Source organism: Notamacropus eugenii, chromosome 3 (genome assembly GCF_028372415.1).
Source record: "Notamacropus eugenii isolate mMacEug1 chromosome 3, mMacEug1.pri_v2, whole genome shotgun sequence".
Lineage (NCBI taxonomy): Eukaryota > Metazoa > Chordata > Mammalia > Diprotodontia > Macropodidae > Notamacropus > Notamacropus eugenii.
In genome coordinates this window covers 394,977,583-394,996,643 of record NC_092874.1, presented here as the reverse complement: position 1 = coordinate 394,996,643, position 19,061 = coordinate 394,977,583, and the positions used below count along the sequence as shown (strand labels likewise).

The following is a 19,061-nucleotide window of genomic DNA, read 5'->3' as shown; positions in this document are numbered from 1 at the left end:
CTAGACCCTTATAGGACATGAGTTATTTTTCTGCTTTAGCCAATATTGCATTCAGGGACTGTTACATGAAAGGGCAAGCCTGAAGGGAAAAAAAAATCAATACTGCTATATTACTATTTATATCATTTGTATCGATATAGAAGTAGAAAAGAAAGACTTCACCTTCCTAACACATTTTTTTCTTAGGGGAGCTGAAGTTTTAATCCAGTGTTTATAATAACATTGTTGCTATGGAAATAGTTGATTCAGTATTATGAACTCACTGTTGTATCAAGTTAAGGTGTGGAAGAGAAAGTCTTATTCAAACAGTGGCAAGAACTATAAAATGTAAAAATAGCAAACTGATGACTGATGTTTAAGCATAAAACCATATGTTTCAACAGCAAGATATTTCCTTTCTTCAGATGCCAAAGAAATAGACTTTTTCTTCCAATTTAGTCATATTTTGGGAACATTATCCACTCAGCTACTCCAATCCCCCAACACTTTTACTGGTGCCTCAAACTGTTACCCGCTTCCTCCTCCTTGTACTTATATATTAGCATGATAATGTTTAAAATATTATAATTCAGACACTGTGAAAAAACATGGAAAAACCCTGCTAAAGACAGCCAAAGGGAACACAGCATTTTGAATAACTTCTCATAATGATTAACTTTATTAAATATGGTAATATTTATTCCACTCTGATCTACACTTGAATTCTATCTAATTCATTTAGTTCAAGATTTCTTATAAGCTATTAAATTACAAAAGTTGATACTGATTATAATACACTGTCTTACAGACACATCTAGTCCTTTTCTCAGGCTTGTTTGAACTGTGCAGGCCATTTCAATTATCACGCTTGATAAACCATAAAATAACTTACTTTGATGTTTTAAAATTTTTTACACCTTAAATTTAACATATTGTGATTCCCTCTCTATTGTTTTCTCTTCCTTATCCCTCAAAAACTTTTTCTTAAAAATGATTTTGCTTTCTCTAAGCTATGGTTCTTTCAGCTTTGGAGAAGATAGCACAGGTTTCTCTCTTTGAAATATTTGTCAATTATCATTTTCATCCAATTTACATTAAATCACATTGACCAAGTTTTCTTAACAAAGTAAATATGGGGTGAGAAAATTCTTTTCAAAAGGAAAACAGAAATAAATTTGTCTAAATAGAAATGGAAAAAAAAAAATTAAACTTTGGAGAGAACCAAATTTCCCTTACTATATGGTGACTTGAAATTACTTGTTACTATGAATCTATATTATTAAAAAGGTTGTTTTCTTTATGGATGACTGTAAGGTAGATCAATGTGTACAAAACTGATACTATGCAATCTAAAAGTAACCTTGCAAAAATGGGAGGGTCACAGAAATTAACATAAATGAGTCTGATTTTCAACTAGGTGAGTCACAGGAAATGTTCATACCACAGGGTAAAATTTGAAGACCCAGTTAGCCCATCCCTTTCAGATAAAATATAGGTCAGAGCTCCACTAACTTCTGTTAGATGAATCAGGAGTTGTAAATCTGATGTGAAAATTCTGTCTATACTATAAAAGTATCCCTCACCAAATGGTAGGTGGAAATAAGGGACATTTTTAATGCAGAGTCCTAACAACCCAATCAGACTTAGTTATATAGCCTTCTTCTTTGGACCCTAAGCCAGGTCTACTGGTGAATCTTGTCCATTTTTTCCTGTTAAGCAATTGTTCTCTATTAGTTTGTCTTAATCACCACTTCCTCTTTAACCAGTCTCACTGATTTAGAGCTGGAATGAATCTCAGAAATTATCTAGTCCAATTTATTTTATTTTTTTATTTTTAAAAGAAGCAATCAATTAACAAGGAAGGAAAGAAACATATCAAGAGCCTATTATATGATAGGCACTGGGTCTAAGAGATTTACAGTATGATATTTGATGCACACAACCACTCTGGGAAGAAGATGCTATCCCCATTTTACAGGAAACTGAGGCAAACAAGTTAAATAATTTGCTCAGGGTTACACAGCTAGTAAGTGTCTCGGAATGGATTTGAACTTAGGTCTTCCTGACTCCAGGACCAGCACTAAATCTCCTAATTAACAAGCATTTATTAAGCAATAATAATAATAGTTAACATTTATATGAAACTTATTATGTACCAGGCATTGTGCTAATAAGCACATTACAATTCTGTTCTCATTTCCTCATGAAAATCTTGGGAAGCAGATGGAATTATTATCCCCATTTTGCAGTAGGGATAAACATCTGTAAAGATGAAGAAACTTGAGGCAACAGGTTAAGTGACTTGCCCAGGGTGATATAGCTAGGAAGCGTCTGAGGCTGGATTTGAACTTAGGTCTTCCTTACTCCAGGCCTGGTGCTTTTATCCACTGAACCATAAGTGCTTGCTATGTGCTAAGCACTGTTCTAGCACTCACAAAGAAAAAGCAAAAGTAGTCCCTACTTTCAAGGATCTTGAGTTCCCATGGAAAAGCCAACAAGTACATACAATAGATTAAAAAAAAGAGATAAATACAGAGTAGATGAATTTAGAGGAAACTTAGAAGTTATTTATTCCAGAGGTGTTGAATTCCTGGCCTATAAAACTCCTCAGGGCTTCCTGAACCAGATAAAAATGTAAATGGGAAATGTTTAACAAAACATATAAAAATACAATTTAGATACTGTTAATTTGCAGTTTTCTAAGTCACTATCATGTACCAGCAGAGATCTATTTTTACTTGAGTTTGACACAAGTGATCTTGTCCACATACCTCTACTTCTCTCTCTCTGCCTGTCTCTCTCTGTGTCTCTTTTTCAGACTGGTCTTCCCACCTGGAAGAGCAGTGACCATTGACTGGGTCAATCCCGCTCTTGATTGACACAGTAAGCTCTGACTGGCTCTGTTTTTGACCTGTACCAAATCACCTCTCCTTGCCAGGCCAGTGTCTCCCCACCCCTGGGGACTCACCATATGGTGCCAGCTCTAGTGGCTACACCTGAATGGTTTATCCTACTGCAACTCAGAAATTCCAAGCTCAATTGATCCACCACTCTCTTACAACAGGAATTGCTGGTGTGCATCACCACAGCTGGCACAGACTTCATTTTTAAAATAAGAAACCAGAGGTCCAGAGAAGTTAAGTAGCCCAAGGTCATACAGATAGTAAACAAGTCCATCATTTTACAGATGAAGAAACTAAGGCCTGGAATGATGAACTCATTTGCCCAAGGTCTAATAGGTAATTAGTGAGAGAGCCAGGATTTGAACTTAGGACCTCTGACTACCAGTTCTTGGGCCAGGGCTTCCTGGCTTCCCTGAGCAGTCATTCTGTCATGCTCAGGGCATCCTCTCCAGCCACCTACATCTCCCCACCAGGGACCACCTCATTCCCTTCCAGCTGTACTTGCCTGGTACCCTGGGACAACTCCACCCCCAGGCTGAACCCTTTTGGACAAAGATAACCTACTTAGGGGCAGCTAGTTAGTGCAATGGATAGAGCACTGGGCCCAGAGTCAGGAAGGCCTAAGTTCAAATCCAACCTTAAATACTTACTAGCTGTGTGAGCCTGGGCAAGTCACTTAACCCTATTTGCCTTAGTTCCTCATTTGTAAACCATTTTCTATCACTCTCTCTCTATTCCAGTGATTCTGAAATCTCTGCTCCCTGGTTCAAAACTCTATTCTCAGTCCCTACTGACTACTACCTTATTCCCATCAGGCTTAACCCAACCCTACCAAATGTCCCACTCTTAAGTTACTCAGCCCTTTTCTCTGTGCTCTCTAGAATTTTTACTCCATAGGTAACAAAACAGCTTTCACCTTAAACCTTTGCTTTTCATCTAACCTTTCATCTTCTGTACTCACTGAGACCTAGCTTCCCACTGATAGCACAGCTTCTGTAGCCACCCTTTCCAACACTGGTGGCCATGATGGGGGAGTTGGAATACTCCTTGCTCCCCAATATCACTCCCAGTTTCTCCCTCTACTATGATCACCGGTAACTCTGCCTCCATTGAGGCTCATTCAATCCATATTATCACCCAATCAAGATCCTGTTAGTTTACTGACAGGATCCACTGCCTCAAGTCTCCCCCCAATCCAGACCATCCTCCACTAAGCTGTCAAAATGATCCTTCTAAAATGTAAGCCTGATCATGTCACCTTCTCTCTTTAATCAATTCTAGTGGCTCCCTTTTGCCTCCAGAAACAAATGCAAAATCCACTGTTTGTCTTTTGAGAACCTTCATAATCTGGTACCTTTCTTTCCTTCACCCCCATGTACTGTAATCCAGTGATACTGTCCTCTTCTACTTCTCATGCAAGACACCGTCTTCCAACTCTAGACATTTTCACTAGCTATTTCCTCCCTCATCTCTGCCTCCTGGTTTCCCTGGTTTTCTTCAATTTTTGTCTAAAATCTCCACCATTTAAAGAAGCCTTTCCCGATCCTCCTCAATGCCAGTGTCTTCCCTTGTTTATTACTGATTATCCTATACATATATTGTTTGTACATAATTGTTTATATGTTATCTCCCCATTTTTTTGTCTTTCTTTGAATCCCCCCTGTCCTTGAATAGTGCCTGGTACATAGAAAGTGCTTAATAATTACTCGACTTTTTTACACTGTACCATGTTGCCTCTCAAAATGAACTTAGTACTTTCTCAAGTGGGCTAAAAGAAGATGAGGTGTCATTACTGCTCTCCTTTTTGGCAGTATGACAATGCTGTCACACGTTTCATTTGGGGGAGTTAGAAATCAAAAGGGGAGATCAAAGGCAGAAAATTCCTGAGGACTCCTGCTACGTATGTAATTGATGATTTGCGGTTCAACTTACCCAACTCTGTGGACACAGGAGAACCAGTAGCTATTTCTCCAATCTTTGCTACACCATCATAGTAGGCTCTTCCTGCCACTATCATAGCTAGAAGGGGAATAAAAACATATTCAAAATAATAGAAAGATGGAAAAAACCAACAACGAAGATTTAAAAACATACATCCACTCCTTTTAGCTCTGAATAAATCAACCACCCTTTCAAGAATAGATAATGAAATGAATGCTGATTTGTTCACAGTTCACTTGACAGGCAGTCTCTGACTTCCCAGTGTCTGACTTAGGCACCATCCACATGTGTGAATACCTCTGTGGAGGGGAACTCCTGTTACTGAAGCAAGTAGTTTTGAAGATTTCTTGGAGCTGTGGCTATTAAAACCTTAGAGGCCTTGAGTCACAAAAAAAGTGTAATGTAAAGAACTGGTTAGTATAGCACCATGGTTCAGTTATTTTATGGGTCAAAATAAACTTTTGTGGGTAGACTGGGAAAGTGAGCCACTACTGGCTCACCATCAGTGAGTCACTGCTTCTATAAGGAAATAGATTCTAATTTCCAAACAATCACTTCATAAATCAAATTCGTGGCAGCTGCCTGTGCCTTTACACTAGTCTTGCCTCTGAATTGGTGGGTAAACCATGCTCAGTTGCCACATGAAAAACTTAAGAAAGCTCTGAAAGAGTTTATCATTCTAAAAAAAGAGACCTGAACAATCAAACATCTTCTATTCAGAAAGCGAAGACAACATCAATTATGTGGCTTATATTCAAATTTCTTCAAAATAAAATTACCTCTATTCTCATTCCAAAGTTTTGAGTCCAGAGACTTGTTTTTAAAGATTTAATTCTGAGAGGTGGAAATTGGAGGGTTTTACATAGAGAGCCTTTCATTTGAATTTCCTTTCCTTGCAAGTAAAGCTCACTTTAAGGACTTTAAGAGTGAATTACAGGTATTTTTTCTTTTGGGTTGCTTGTTTGCATATGGTGATATGGCTATGATATTTTACTGCATTTATATTTTTGATGTATATGTGTCCCCAAATTAAAAAAAACTGAAATAAGTTTATCTTGAAGCTTTGGGGATAAATTTATACTAGATGTTATACATGTATCTGAGACATTTTAGGTATGAATAATAGGCACAGTAAGAACTTTGTGTAGGGGCAGCAATGAAGAAATTTACAGGATACCTTTTGTATTTTCCATTATGTAAATATTTTAGCATTATTTGTTTTATATGATAGAATATAGATTAATATGTGATTGTAACCCTGTCAAAAGGGGTTATGTTAACTCTTCAAGGTTACTACAACACAGAGATACATCTTTGAGAAATGCAACGCTCTCAAAACAGTGCTACACAATTGTAGCCCTCTGGTAATAACTTTAAAGTGCAGTTATAAGAGGAACATGATGCTTTGGGCTTATTAGCCAATTAATTTACCCATCAGTCTTGTCAATATCATTCGTATTTTACTAATGGGCAAAGAGTTAGGAGAGAAGTGGTAGATGGAGAATTGACCTTGTTGTGAGGAAGACCTGGGTTCAAGTTCTGCTTTGAACATGTACTGACCCTGGGCAAATCCCTTAACATCTCCAAACCCCTAGACAACTCTCTGAAACTAGGAAGTTGCAAAAGAGTTGATTGCTAGAGCTCACTAATTGGGGGTTCTTTATGGCATGGGAATCCCATGTCTAAACTAAGAAAGGAGGCAGACAGTTTAAGTGACCAAAGTCATATGGTGGGTAAATGGGGCAGAACAATTACCAAGTAACTCATTGATGACCTAAGGTTACTTCCAGTTTTAAAATGCTATGACACTTTTGATTTCTGGGCTGTAAACATTAAAAAGAGTCAATTGTTAAATTTTCAGTGTGAGCATTTATGTCTCGGAAATGGACAAATACTTCAAATCAGGGTTTCATTTATTGTTTTGGTGATTGTCTAGACTTAAGAAAACAGTGGGGAAAATTAATAATACAAAAGAAATTTAAAAGTGTATGCATTTTCCTGGAGAGCTAGTTGTTAAACCCTTACCAATATATCCCCCTCCATATAAGTATATATACATTTTAAGGTACATACATGTTTACATACATACTCTATACACACATATAGTCGTGTTTATTAAACTGTCAAGATAAAGTAATATTGTACTGTGAGGATTAAATATTGATAGCTACCAATTAGCTGAAAGGCAATATGTGGGATAAAATATTATACTGAAGATAAATTATACAAACTATACCACAATAGGTATTGATATCTATAATTGTCGTTCTGTCATGTCCAACTCTTTTTGACCCCATTTGGATTTTTTTTTTCTTTTTTGGCAAAGACACTTGAGTGGTTTGCCATTTCCTTCTCCACCTCATTTTACAGATGAGGAAACTGAGGGAAACAGGTTTAAGTGACTTGCCCAGGATCACACATCTAGTAAGTGACTGAGGCTGGATTTGAACTCAGAAGATGAGTCTTCCTGACTACAAGCCTGGCACTCTATCCACTGTTTCACCTAGCTGCCCTTTTATACCTGTATTCTCTAGTTATAAAAATTGGGTTTCTGGAACATTAGCTTGGTTTATCTACTTACTCTCACTATATAAATTCCATTGAAAATTTCATTAACTATTCATTTTACCTTTATTTTGTTTTTAAAATATTTTATTTTCCTTCCAATTACATGTTAAAAACAATTTTTTAACATTTTTAAAAAAGTTTTGAATTCCAAATTCTATCCCTCCCCTCCCTGAGATGGTAAGCAATCTGCTATAAGTAACACATGTGCAATCATTTTATCTTGATTTTAAAACACTTATGTTTTGCTTTTTATATTAACTTCATTTTCAAATCCCTCTCTGTCTCCCATCCAGGAAGTCCTCCCTTCAAGCAAACAAGTATTTGCTAATCTTTTACTCCAGGTAAAACACAGTGTACTAAGCAATAGGTATACAGAGATAAAAATGAATAGCCCTCATCCTCAAGGCTTGTATTCTAATGGAGCAGACAGTGTGTGCATATCTGAATGTATGCAGAACACATGCAAAATGAATACAAGGCAGTTTTGGGAGATGTATTAGCAGCCTGGGGTGGTAGTACTAGAAATGCTTCGTGGAGAAAGGGGTGCTAGAGCTGAGACTTGAGGGAAACTGGGGATTCCAAAAGGCAGATAAGGAGGGTGTGAATTCCAGAAAGGGAGTGGTGTGTAAGTGTGTAGGTCATTGTGGTTGGACTACAAAGTGCAAGGACAGGAGTGAAATGAAAGAAAAGCAGAAATGTAGATAGGGGCCAAGTTGTGGAAAGATTTAAATATCAAACAAAATAATTTATAGGTGATCTTCCAGGCAACAGGGAGGCACTGGAGTTTGCTGAGTGGATCATTGGGTGGGGGGAGGAGTGGCATGATTAGACTTGTACTTTAGGAAGTGATGTTTTGGGGCAGCTGGTGCTACAATGGATAGAGAGTGGGACCTGGAGTCAGAAAGACTTATCTTTCTGGGTTCAAATCCAGACTCAGACACTAGCTGTGTGACCCTGGGTAAGTCACTTAACCTTGTTTGCTCCTCTGTAAAATGAGCTAGAGAAGGAAATGGCCAATTCCTCCAGTATCTTTGCCAAGAAAACCCCAAATAGTCACAAAGAGTTGGACATGACTCAAATGATTAACAACAAGCAAATGACTAGATATGTGGAGTGAAACTGAGGAGTTAAGGATGACATTGAGGTTGAGAATCTGGGTGACTGCAAGGATGGTGTGGTACAGTAATAGTGTAGTTTAGAAGAAGGATGGTTTTGAGGGAAATATAATTATTTCTATTTTTAGAGATCCTCTGTGTCAGATGGGAAGCTAGGTGGTGCAGTGGATAGAGTGCCAGACCTGGAGTCAGTAAGACCCATCTTTCTATGTTCAAATCCAGTTTCAGACACTTACTAGCTGTGTGATCCCGGGCAAATCTCAACTCTATTTGCCTCAGTTTCCTCATCTGTAAAATGATTTGGGGAAGGCAATGGTAAACCATTCCAGTATCTTTGCCAAGAAAACCACAAGGGTTGGACATGAATGAAATGACTGGACAACAACAACATGTGTGAGATGCCTCCAGGTACCTCTAGTTTGTAATACTCAATAGGCAATTGGTGAGGTATGACTGGAGCTCAGAAGAAAGACTCCATACATAGATTTGGGAGTCATCTGCAAAGAGATGATAATTGAACCCATGACATCTGATGAGGTCACCAGATGAGAGGACAGAACCCAGAACTTCTACCTTAGAAAGTACACCCACAGTCAGTGGGAGTAACACGGTGCTGATGAATCAGTAAAGGAAACTGAGAAGTGGTTGAGTAGGTAGATAGGAGGATCAGGAGAGAGTAATGTCTCAGATAGGGGAAAATATTCAGGAAGAGAATGGTTGACTGTGTCAAATGCAGTATCAAGGTCAAGGAGGATTAGGACTGAGAAGGAACCATTAGATTTGATGATAATGAGACCATGGATGACTTCAGAGGAAGCACTTCCAGTTCAGTGATGAGGCTGGAAAGCAGGCTTTTGGAAATAAAGAGACTGAGAGGAGAGGAAGAGGATGTAATGAGTATAGATAATTTTTTTCAAGGCATTTGGCTGAGAGGGAAGAAATGTAGGATGATAGCATGGTAGTATCTACTGAGGGTTTCTGAGGATGGAGGCTTGGCTGTTAGGGGATAGCCTCATTTTGTTGTTAATAATGATGATAATAACAACTAACGCTGTTTATGTAGCATTATGTAAGGTTTGCAAAGCATTATCTTACTTGATCCTCACAACAACCCTGGGAGGGAGATGCTTTTATTATCTCCACTTTATAGATGAAGAAACTGAGGCAGAAATTGGTTAAGTGGTTTGTCTAGGGTTGCACAGTTATTAAGTGTTTGAGGCAGGACTCCAGCTCAGGTTTTCTTACATTAAGTGCAGTTTTCTATACATTTTGCTATGTAGCTGTCTCATTATTGCCTAAATATAGGGTAAAGGTATCACGTGAGAGGGCAAATCAACTCATGTATGCCTTCCTATATTTCTCTGAATTATTTGTATTCACTGTTTTTTAAAGTGCAGTAAAATTCCATTATATCTACATACTACAATTTGTTTATTTGTTCCCAATTCTTTGTTACCACGAAAAGAGATACAAGTGATATTTTAGTATACAAGGAACCTATATTTATGTCTTTGACTTTCTTGGAGTCTGACTTGAGTCTTGCAGTGGGAGCCCTAAGCCAAAGAATATGGACATTTCAGCATTATTTTTTAAAAGCATGATTCCACATTACTTTTTAGGATGCGTGCACCTACTCCACCAACAGCATATTAGTGTGCCTGTCTTCCTGCAGCCCCTCCAGCACTGACTAATGCCATTTGTATTTTATCTTTAAAGTTGACCTTGCACTTCTTGATCTCCAGAAAAATACCAAAGAATTACACAGCACCATTCACATTCACTGCCTAGCACTTAATCCTTCCCTGCCATTCATGTCATGTCTCCCCAATTAGACTGTAAGTACCTAGAGTCAGACCACATCTTGAAATATCCTTTGTATATAGTCAGTGCTAAGCACAGTACTAGAACACTACCTCCTCTGACAACAATGCATTTTTAAAACCCCTGACAGACCAAATGTTCTGTTCAGATTTAGATACAGTAATTTTCTACTAAAATCTTTTAGTGGAATCCTCCTGTTGACAAAGCAGATTTCAAATTCCTTTGCCTGTCATTTGGGGACCCCTCATAATCTGTTGCCATCTTACCTCATACTATTACCTTCTCATCTTTTACTCACTCTTTGTTCATACTGGTCACTTAGTCTGAAATTAGGGATTTTCACTGTGCCTGAAATTAGGGATTTTCCTTAATTTCCCTTTTATCCCCCACCCCCTTCTGTCTGAATTCCAAACCATCCTTTAAGACTAAAGTCAAATGCCACAATCTTCATTAAACTACTCCAAGCTGCCATTGGCAATGATGCTAAGGGAGTCAAGAAATGTCAGACTAACAAAAGGAGAAAGACAAAGATCCATAGAAGCTGAATTACATTTTACTTGGGGACTATGTATGAAAACTCTCTGTATACCTCAGTAAATGACCTTATACTGTTTTCTTCCCACTTAGTGAAGCAGTTTAGCTGTAAAGACAAAACAAAAAGAAAAGAAAGAAAAAAAAACTTGGTAGGACACTGTGACTTTTCAGCAGGGGGATTTCTGAAATAATGACTTTAAGGTTAAATGATCTGGAAGGAAAGAATAACTTTATAAGACTTTTAAATGGAGACTCCTGAAGACAGGGAAAACCCTGGATATGGATTCTGAAGAGCTATATCTCTGCCTGTCACTACTTGTGGGCCACTGGACATTTATTTAATTTGTCTGAGTTTTAGTTTCCTTATTTGTAAAATGTACTATTCCAAACTACCTATCTTACAAGATTGTGAGAATGGAATGAGGACAACATGTAAAATCTCTTTGCAAACCGTAAAATATGTTCTCTCTTCTCTCTGCTATATGTAAACTATGCTACATAGCTAGGCTATATACAAAATATACCAATGTAGATATTTAGATATAGCACATTTCATAGTTTGCTCCATCTGTAAAATTAGGGTTTTGGACTAAATGATCTTTTAAAGTCCCTTTTGACTATTAAATTCAATGGTCATAAGATTTCTACCAGGGTCACTCTTTGTATAATAGCTGGTAAAATGGTCCTGGTAGAAGTCATAGAACCATTAACATAGAACCATTAACTTAATAGCTGAAAGAAACCTGCAGAGATCTTCTCCCAATTCCCTAATTTTACAGATGGAACAAACTGCAACTCAGCTGAAATGGAAATAGAACCCAAATTTCTTGATACTTTTAGTGGATGTTGTGGACAAAGATGTCCACAACACAACCTTGCTGGTTTTGTGACAGCCAGCTGGGGCATTAAAAATTTCTGGCAAAGAACAACAGAAACCCAGAAGAAAAATTCAACTCAATTTAACAAGCATTTGCCAAGTTACTTTTTAGTATGAACCAGGCATAGTAATATGTTAAACAATGGAGACAATGCTACAAAAATATAACAGAGATTGTCTTCAAAGATCTTTCATTCTACACAGGGAGGAGGGGAGAATTTATAGCATGTGCAAAATATGCACAAAGTTGGGTCTCTAGCATTAAATATAAACCATTTGGATTTTAAAGCACTTTATAATTTGGTCCCAACCTTAGCCTTAATATACATTACTCTCTTCTCTTCTACGGTCCAGCCAATCTGAACTTCTACTATGTTCCTTACACCATTTCTTCTCCCATCTGTGTGCCTTAGCACTAATCATCCTCCATGCCTAGAATGTACTCCTGCCTCACCTGTACATCAGAGAATCCTTGATTTCCTTTGGGAAACAGCATCAATATCAACGTGCATACAATGTCCTTTTCCTAATGCCCAATTGCTAGGGTCCTCCCTCACTTTGTTGAGCTTGGCTGCCTTATATTTATTCTGCATACTTAGAAAGCAGGGCTTTAAGGTTGATCACATTCATGTAGCTTAGGTAGGGTGCTCATTCATTATCTCTCTCTCCCCATGCTCCCACCAGCTTATTTTGCTTATTCATTCTTATCTTAAACTTTAAGGTAATAAAGGGGCATGTTCTACTGTCCATGTTAATTACTAAATTGTAACATCTTTCTTATTACACAGCTAGCTCTGAGTCTCCAAATCATAAGAGAGTAGCTTCTTTTCCTATAAACATTTGCTTATCTCTGTCTATCAAACCCTCTAATTGCCTTGGCTTAAATAAACATCAAGATTACTGACTATATTATTTATTAACAGTGCTAGATACAATTAAAACAAAGACATAAATAATTATTTATAATGTCAGCTGTGAGAAAGATCACAGGCAAAGTTATCTTTAACCACGACTACAATTGCTGACTTCTCGATTCTGGGCACATTGTCCCAACATTTGGTTCTCTCAGAATACAAATTAAAGTCTTTTTTCAACAGTTCTAACCCAGTTCTCTCAGGAAATGAATCATCTTGGTCTTTTCCCCTCTATTCTCCAATCATTACAGCTAATAATCTCTTCAGAACGACATTTAAACTCTCAGTTGCCTCATAGACTCCATATAGAATGATGGCAAAATTATTCTTGTCCAAGATTTTAAAGCTTCTTAATGATGTAGGAGTATTATCTATAGTCTCTGTGGGAGAGGAGATTGAGGTTGATGTTGCACATTTATATATGTTCATCTCCTCCAACCGAATGTAAGAACAGAGATTGTTTCATTTTTCATCTTTGTCTAGTATGTAGAACAGGTTTGGCATACAGAAGGCACTTAATAAATGCTCTTTGATTAATTATGATTAATTAGGCATGGAGTATAGCTTGACCAAAGATGGAATGTCTCTTGTAGGGAACAGTAAATAGACCAGTTTGGTTGCAACACAGAATGTGTTAAAAGGAATAATGTGAAATATGTCTGGAAACATAACTTGGAATTAGTCAGGAAAGGGATTCAAATGCCACATGGCAGAGTTTATATTTTAGCCTGTAGGCTACAATCCAACTTCCTCATATGACAGACAAGAAAACTGAGGCCAAGGGAGGTTAAGTGACTTGCCCAGGATCATTAAGTACGCATCAGAGACAATATTTGAAATGAGATCTTCTGATTCCAGAGCCAGTATTCTTTCTCCACTGAAGCTTCCTGAGTGACGCAGTCAAATACATCATTTAGGAATATCACTTCGTCAACTGTCTGGAGGTTGTGTTAGAAAGGGGAGAGATGGGAGGGAAGGAGAACAATGAAGAGACTATTACAATAATGATGATAAGGCTCTGAGATAATGTAATAGCTGTGTGAGTGGAGAGCAGGGGATGGATGTTGTAGAAGCAGATTAGACTAGGATTAGCAACTGAATAGATACAAGTATAGGAGAGTAAAGAGAGGAGAATGAGTGCAACTGGTTGATGATACACTCCACAGAAATTTGTCTGTGTTTGTCCTATTTTCTAAGAAGACCATGCCATCAGAGAAATGATGACACGACTTGTACTTGACTTTATTTTGAGTGAGGGAGGGCTATGCAGGTCACCAGCCTCACTTCTTCTCCTGGGCCATCTGGATCCAGTGACCAGATATTCATCAGGATGACTGGAGATGGCTCAGGATGCCATGGGAATCCTTGGCCTATTCAGGTACTCACTTAGAGTGAGGTAATGCCCATTCAATGAATAGGTCTCTTTACGAATTAAACAAGGAATGGCCCCTTTAATGAGAGAAAGAAAGAAAGAAAGAAAATAAGTAAATGGAGCTGGGAGGGAAAGAGTAACAGTTACTACTGATAATCATTCTGAAGCCAGGAGTATCCTGAAAAGAGCCCTCAAGTGGAGTTTGGGTAGGGACCTATAGTTGTGCAATGTATGGGCTTCAGAGTGCACTGGATGTAAGGTTTTGGCAAAGAGAAGGAAGGAAGGAAGGAAGGAAGGAAGGAAGGAAGGAAGGAAGGAAGGGAGGGAGGAAGGAAGGGAGGGAGGGAGGGAGGTAAGAAGGGAGGGAAGGATGGGTCTGCTTCATAAACCTTAAGTTAATTGGGCATCCTCTGGCCATCCAAATTTACCTTCTTTTGGAAGGAGAAGAAGGGAGGGGTGGGACAGAAGGGAGAGGAGGAGCTGAGTTACCTGGCAGGGCCACTCCGTCTAAGTGAAGAGGAAGGGTGTGTTTGAGGGGAGAGTCAATGGCTTTTGTTTTGGATATGTTGAATTTGACATACTAATGGGATGTCCAGGTAGAGAAGCCAGGCAGGAAACTGGAGATGTGGGCCTGGAGCTTAGGAGAAGAATAAGGACAAGGATATGTAGATTGAGGAGATGTCTGCATAGACATGACTGAATTGAAGGTAACTGATGACATCCCTTAAAGCAAAGAGAGCCCAGGACAGAGTAGAACACACATGACAATCCAGTAAAGGAGACTGAGAAGAACTAGTAGAGATCAGCGTCATAAAAACCATAGAAAGAGAGAGTATCGAGGAAGTGTGTCAACAGTACCAAATCCTGCTGAGAAGTTAAGAAAAATTAGAACGGAGAAAAGGTTATTAGAACTAGTAGTTAAGAGATTATTAATAACCTTGGAGACAACAGTTTTATTCAAGTGGTGAGGTCAGAAGTCAGGTTACAATGGATTGAGAAGTGATTGGTAAGTAAAGATGTAGAGATAACAAGGGTAGATAGTTTTTCTAAGGGTTTGGCTGTGAAAGGGAAAAGATATAGGATGATGACTAGAAGGATAGAAGGGTTAAGTAAAGGTTTTTTAAGGATGGGGAAGATCTAGATATATTTGTAGGTAGGAGGGAAGGAGTCAGTGGATAAAAAAAAATTGAACATTGGAGGAGAGTATTTGAAGAGATCAGTCTCTTTGGGGAGTCAAGGACAGATGGGATCAAGGGCACAAGTAGAAACCTTGACCTTAATGAGGAGAAAAAAACACTTTTTCTTAGGGAGTAGGACAAAGGAAAAGAGAATGAAGGAAAATTTTGAGGCAATGTGAGGTTTAGAACTGAGAAGAGAGTACCTTTAATGGCCAGAAAAATTATTTTTTTTTAGCAAAATATGAGGTGAACTCCTTTGATGGCGGTGGAAGGGTATGCATGAATGGGGAACCTGTTGCCTTGAGGCCACATGTGACCCTCTAGGCCCTCAGACTGAATCTACACTTCAAAGAATAAATTGATTCAGTCAAAAGAATGCACTTGAGGACCTAGAGGGCTTTGAGGCCACAGGTTCCCCATCCCTAGAGGAGAAATAATACAGGTTAGGGTTGAGGAAAGAAGAGAAGATTTGGAAGAATAAAGATTGCAGTGCAGTCAACAGAGAAGGCCCAATAGGGATAGAAGAACACAAGTTTGTAATGATTCCAATTGGCATGGTTCTACCTAAGACTTCTTTTAGTAGCATTCAACAATATACCAGTGGAAGTAGAAAAAACAGGGTGAGGGAAGGTCAGGGTTGAGGTTCAATAAGGCATAGGATCAAGGGATTCTAGGATAGAGAATTGTACAAACTTGAACTGGTTGCCCATAGGGTCAAGATTTTAAATAGAGCAAAGTGAGGTTTGAGTAGGATTGATAATGTGAGAAAAAAGAGAAGGGTGACGTGACTGCAGGTTAGGCAAAGGGCTAAGAACAGCTATAGGAGTGAAGCAGGGAGAGATAGGGAAGAATGAGAGGCAATAGTCTGAGAAGTGAATTGCAAAGATGGAGGCCACACAATTATGGGTGACAGTGAGATCAAGGGTATGACTATTCCTATGTATGACTGAGATAGTTTGTGAGGAAGTAGGAGGCCAAGGTGTGTGAGGGGACATCAAAATGCGCAATTTAATTTCCCAAGTATGAGGACTATGACTGAATTGGAGAAGAAAATGGAGCCAGTTGATGAATTTCTTGAGAAAAGGGGGAGGGAATTTTTGGGTCATATGATCAGCTGGAGAGAGGATTAGATACTTTCTTTGATCTTCACAATCAGAGGTCTCCAAAACAGAAATTATGCACCAAAGGTAAGGCAACGTTAGCTATTTGCATGGTCTAGGCTACTAGAAATGGGGAAGAAGGTTAAAAAAAAACCTACTCCATGATCCAATAATGCCTCACTCAGTGCTCCTTCCCCTATCTCTTACCATGCTACTGGCAGCAAAGCTGCACTAGGTGATCTGATATACAGACTTGCAGCAAAACCTAATCACATATTCTGTTCCTTCTCCCTCTTCATAATGCCTTGGAAAACCAGACTCCAGGCTGTGAAAATTTGCTGGGACTTCAGTGTGTTCATTCTATGTTGCCAAAGAAGACCATGACATCAGAGAAATGATGATATGACTTGCACTTGACTTTGTTTTGAGTGAGTGAGGGCTGTGCAGGTCACCAGCCTCACTTCTCCTCCAGTGACCAGATATTCATCAAGATGACTGGATATGACCCAGGATGAGGCAGTGTCTGAGGTGACATTTGAACTCAGGTCCTCCTGACTCCTGCACTGGTGCTCTATCCACTACACCACCTAGCTGCCCCTAGGTTACTGGTTACTGGGTTTCAGTAACCAGATCACTGGAAGCAATCTGTCCAGCAAAAGATAGCTGCATGAGATTAGAGGAACAGAGGAAATGCGGTAGATCAAATGTCAAATAAAACTCAACCCTATCTCCTGATTCCCTCTTCATCCCCCAACTTCCTCCCAGAGCCTTAAAGATCCAAAGTCCAAGTGACTGAAATGATTTCAAGATGCAAAAGTGTTCAAGGGATAGCACTCTGATTATACGGACCAGAAAACTGGGGAAAAGAGGAAATGAGATAGGATACCATGTATGGATTGCATGGAACTCTACCTTAAGCCTGAGGAAGAGAGTTCAATGCTTATCTGAGACCAGTTCTGTCTCCAGCCTAGGTCTGGTAAATTGGGAATTACCTATTATGGCAGGAGTCTGAGATGCTTTAAGGGCCAGTACCCAGGGAAATCATCTCAGAGGGGAGGGAGTCAGAAAATGAGCAATAGGGGAAAATAATGAAAAAATGGATTGAAATTACCAAAGAGCTGAGAAGGAAGAAAACCCAACCTTGAGCAGAAAAATCAACAAGGGAAAACATTAACATCAGAAGGTAACATGACCTTCAGTAAATAAGTTCAGTAAATATGAATAAATATGGTTTTAAAACTAAGGAAAATGTCAACACTTGATGAGACAGAGGACCCTGTGGAATCTGAGAACATGGAACCAATACATACTTTTCCCGAAAGGATTAAAAGCAATGTGAATTATGAGAGCAGAATTTATGGTCTGAACAGGACAGCAATTGGTAGAATAGAAAAACTTGAATCTGAGATAGCAAGTCTCATCAAAGAAACAAACAAAGGACAACTGATTTGGAATGCAAATACATGGTAGTGAAGGACAATCTAAAAGAAGAAAAGGAAAAAGTAGTAACATTAAAAGAAAACATGCTCTCAAATTCAAGCAAAACATACTGACTGAAGACAGGATGTATAGAAACAAACCAAAAAGTATAGGTCTCCCAAAAGAACATGATAAGAAGTGAAAAAAACCTAAACTCCATAATCCAAGAAAACAGTAGCAGAAAACTTCCCAGAACTTCTGAACAGAGAGAAGGAAAGACAAATAGAAAGAATGCCTCCAGAAAAAAAAAATCAAGGCCACAAATTCCAAGACACATAGAGGTAATATTTAACAATTTACTCCAGAAACAACAAATTCTGTAAGTGACCAGGAGAAAGACTTTCAAATGCAAAGGAAAGGAAGTTTGAATAACACAAGACTGATACCAACCAGAAAACTCAAGAGAGAACAGGATAATGTATTCTGAAGAGCAAAGATATTGAGGATGCAGCTCAGGTGACCTAGAAATCTGAGTTTACCCATAAAAGGAAAAAGATGGATGTTTAGTAATAAAAAGGCATTCAAAACATTAACAGAAAACTCGACCCAAAGAGATTATTTGCTTCTTGATTAACCCAGGCAACAGAAATTGACGTATCCATAGTCATTGTCTTGGAGTCAGAGCTTGAACCCAGTTTTCCTGACTCCAAAGTTGGTCTTTGCCATCCAGGCTAAATAACCAATAGTAAATCATGCAGAAAAGAAAGAAATCAGAAATTTTATGTAAAAGATGATAACACAAAAAAATTTCAAATCTTATACCATATGAAGATGTGTCTTCTAGTTATCATTATATGTTTTCTTATAAAACTTATGGGGGGAGGGGAAGAAGGGGAAAAAGTGGGTTCTAGATAGTTTGGGGGATACATTTTCCAGGAAAGGAGAACTGGTTTGATCATATCTTAATTCAACAGTTTATTTCAAGTTAAAGGCTCCTTTGCTAATTTCTGATCAGAAGAATGTAATTTTTTAAAAAGTCATAGTAATTTTTAAAAGAAAGAATACAACTGTTTAGAAAGTTGTTGAATTCCTCAGTAAAACCTCTTTAGGGTAAGGGATTCAAATGTATCAAAATACTTTGTTTCACACAGATAAACACATGTCATGAAACTCAGATTTATTTAAAATTAAACTTGCTTTGTTTTGATATGAAAACCTAGATGCCACTAAGTTTAGGAAATAATTTCAAGATAATGACATGAAAATAACTTGTTTTGATTCAGGCTAAAAATAAAACTCACATGGGGTTATTTCTAAAGATAAGAACTTGCTTATATAAT

General features: G+C 38.3%; 1 protein-coding gene across 1 annotated transcript in view; it reads right to left on the bottom strand.

Annotated features, from left to right (window-relative positions):
* Positions 1–19,061, bottom strand: part of BAIAP2L1 (BAR/IMD domain containing adaptor protein 2 like 1) — a 138,027-nt gene that overhangs the window by 84,559 nt on the left and 34,407 nt on the right. The window contains exon 3 of the mRNA XM_072597819.1: positions 4,815–4,901. Within this exon, the coding sequence (XP_072453920.1) occupies positions 4,815–4,901 (87 nt within the window). The remainder of the gene's footprint in view (positions 1–4,814; positions 4,902–19,061) is intronic.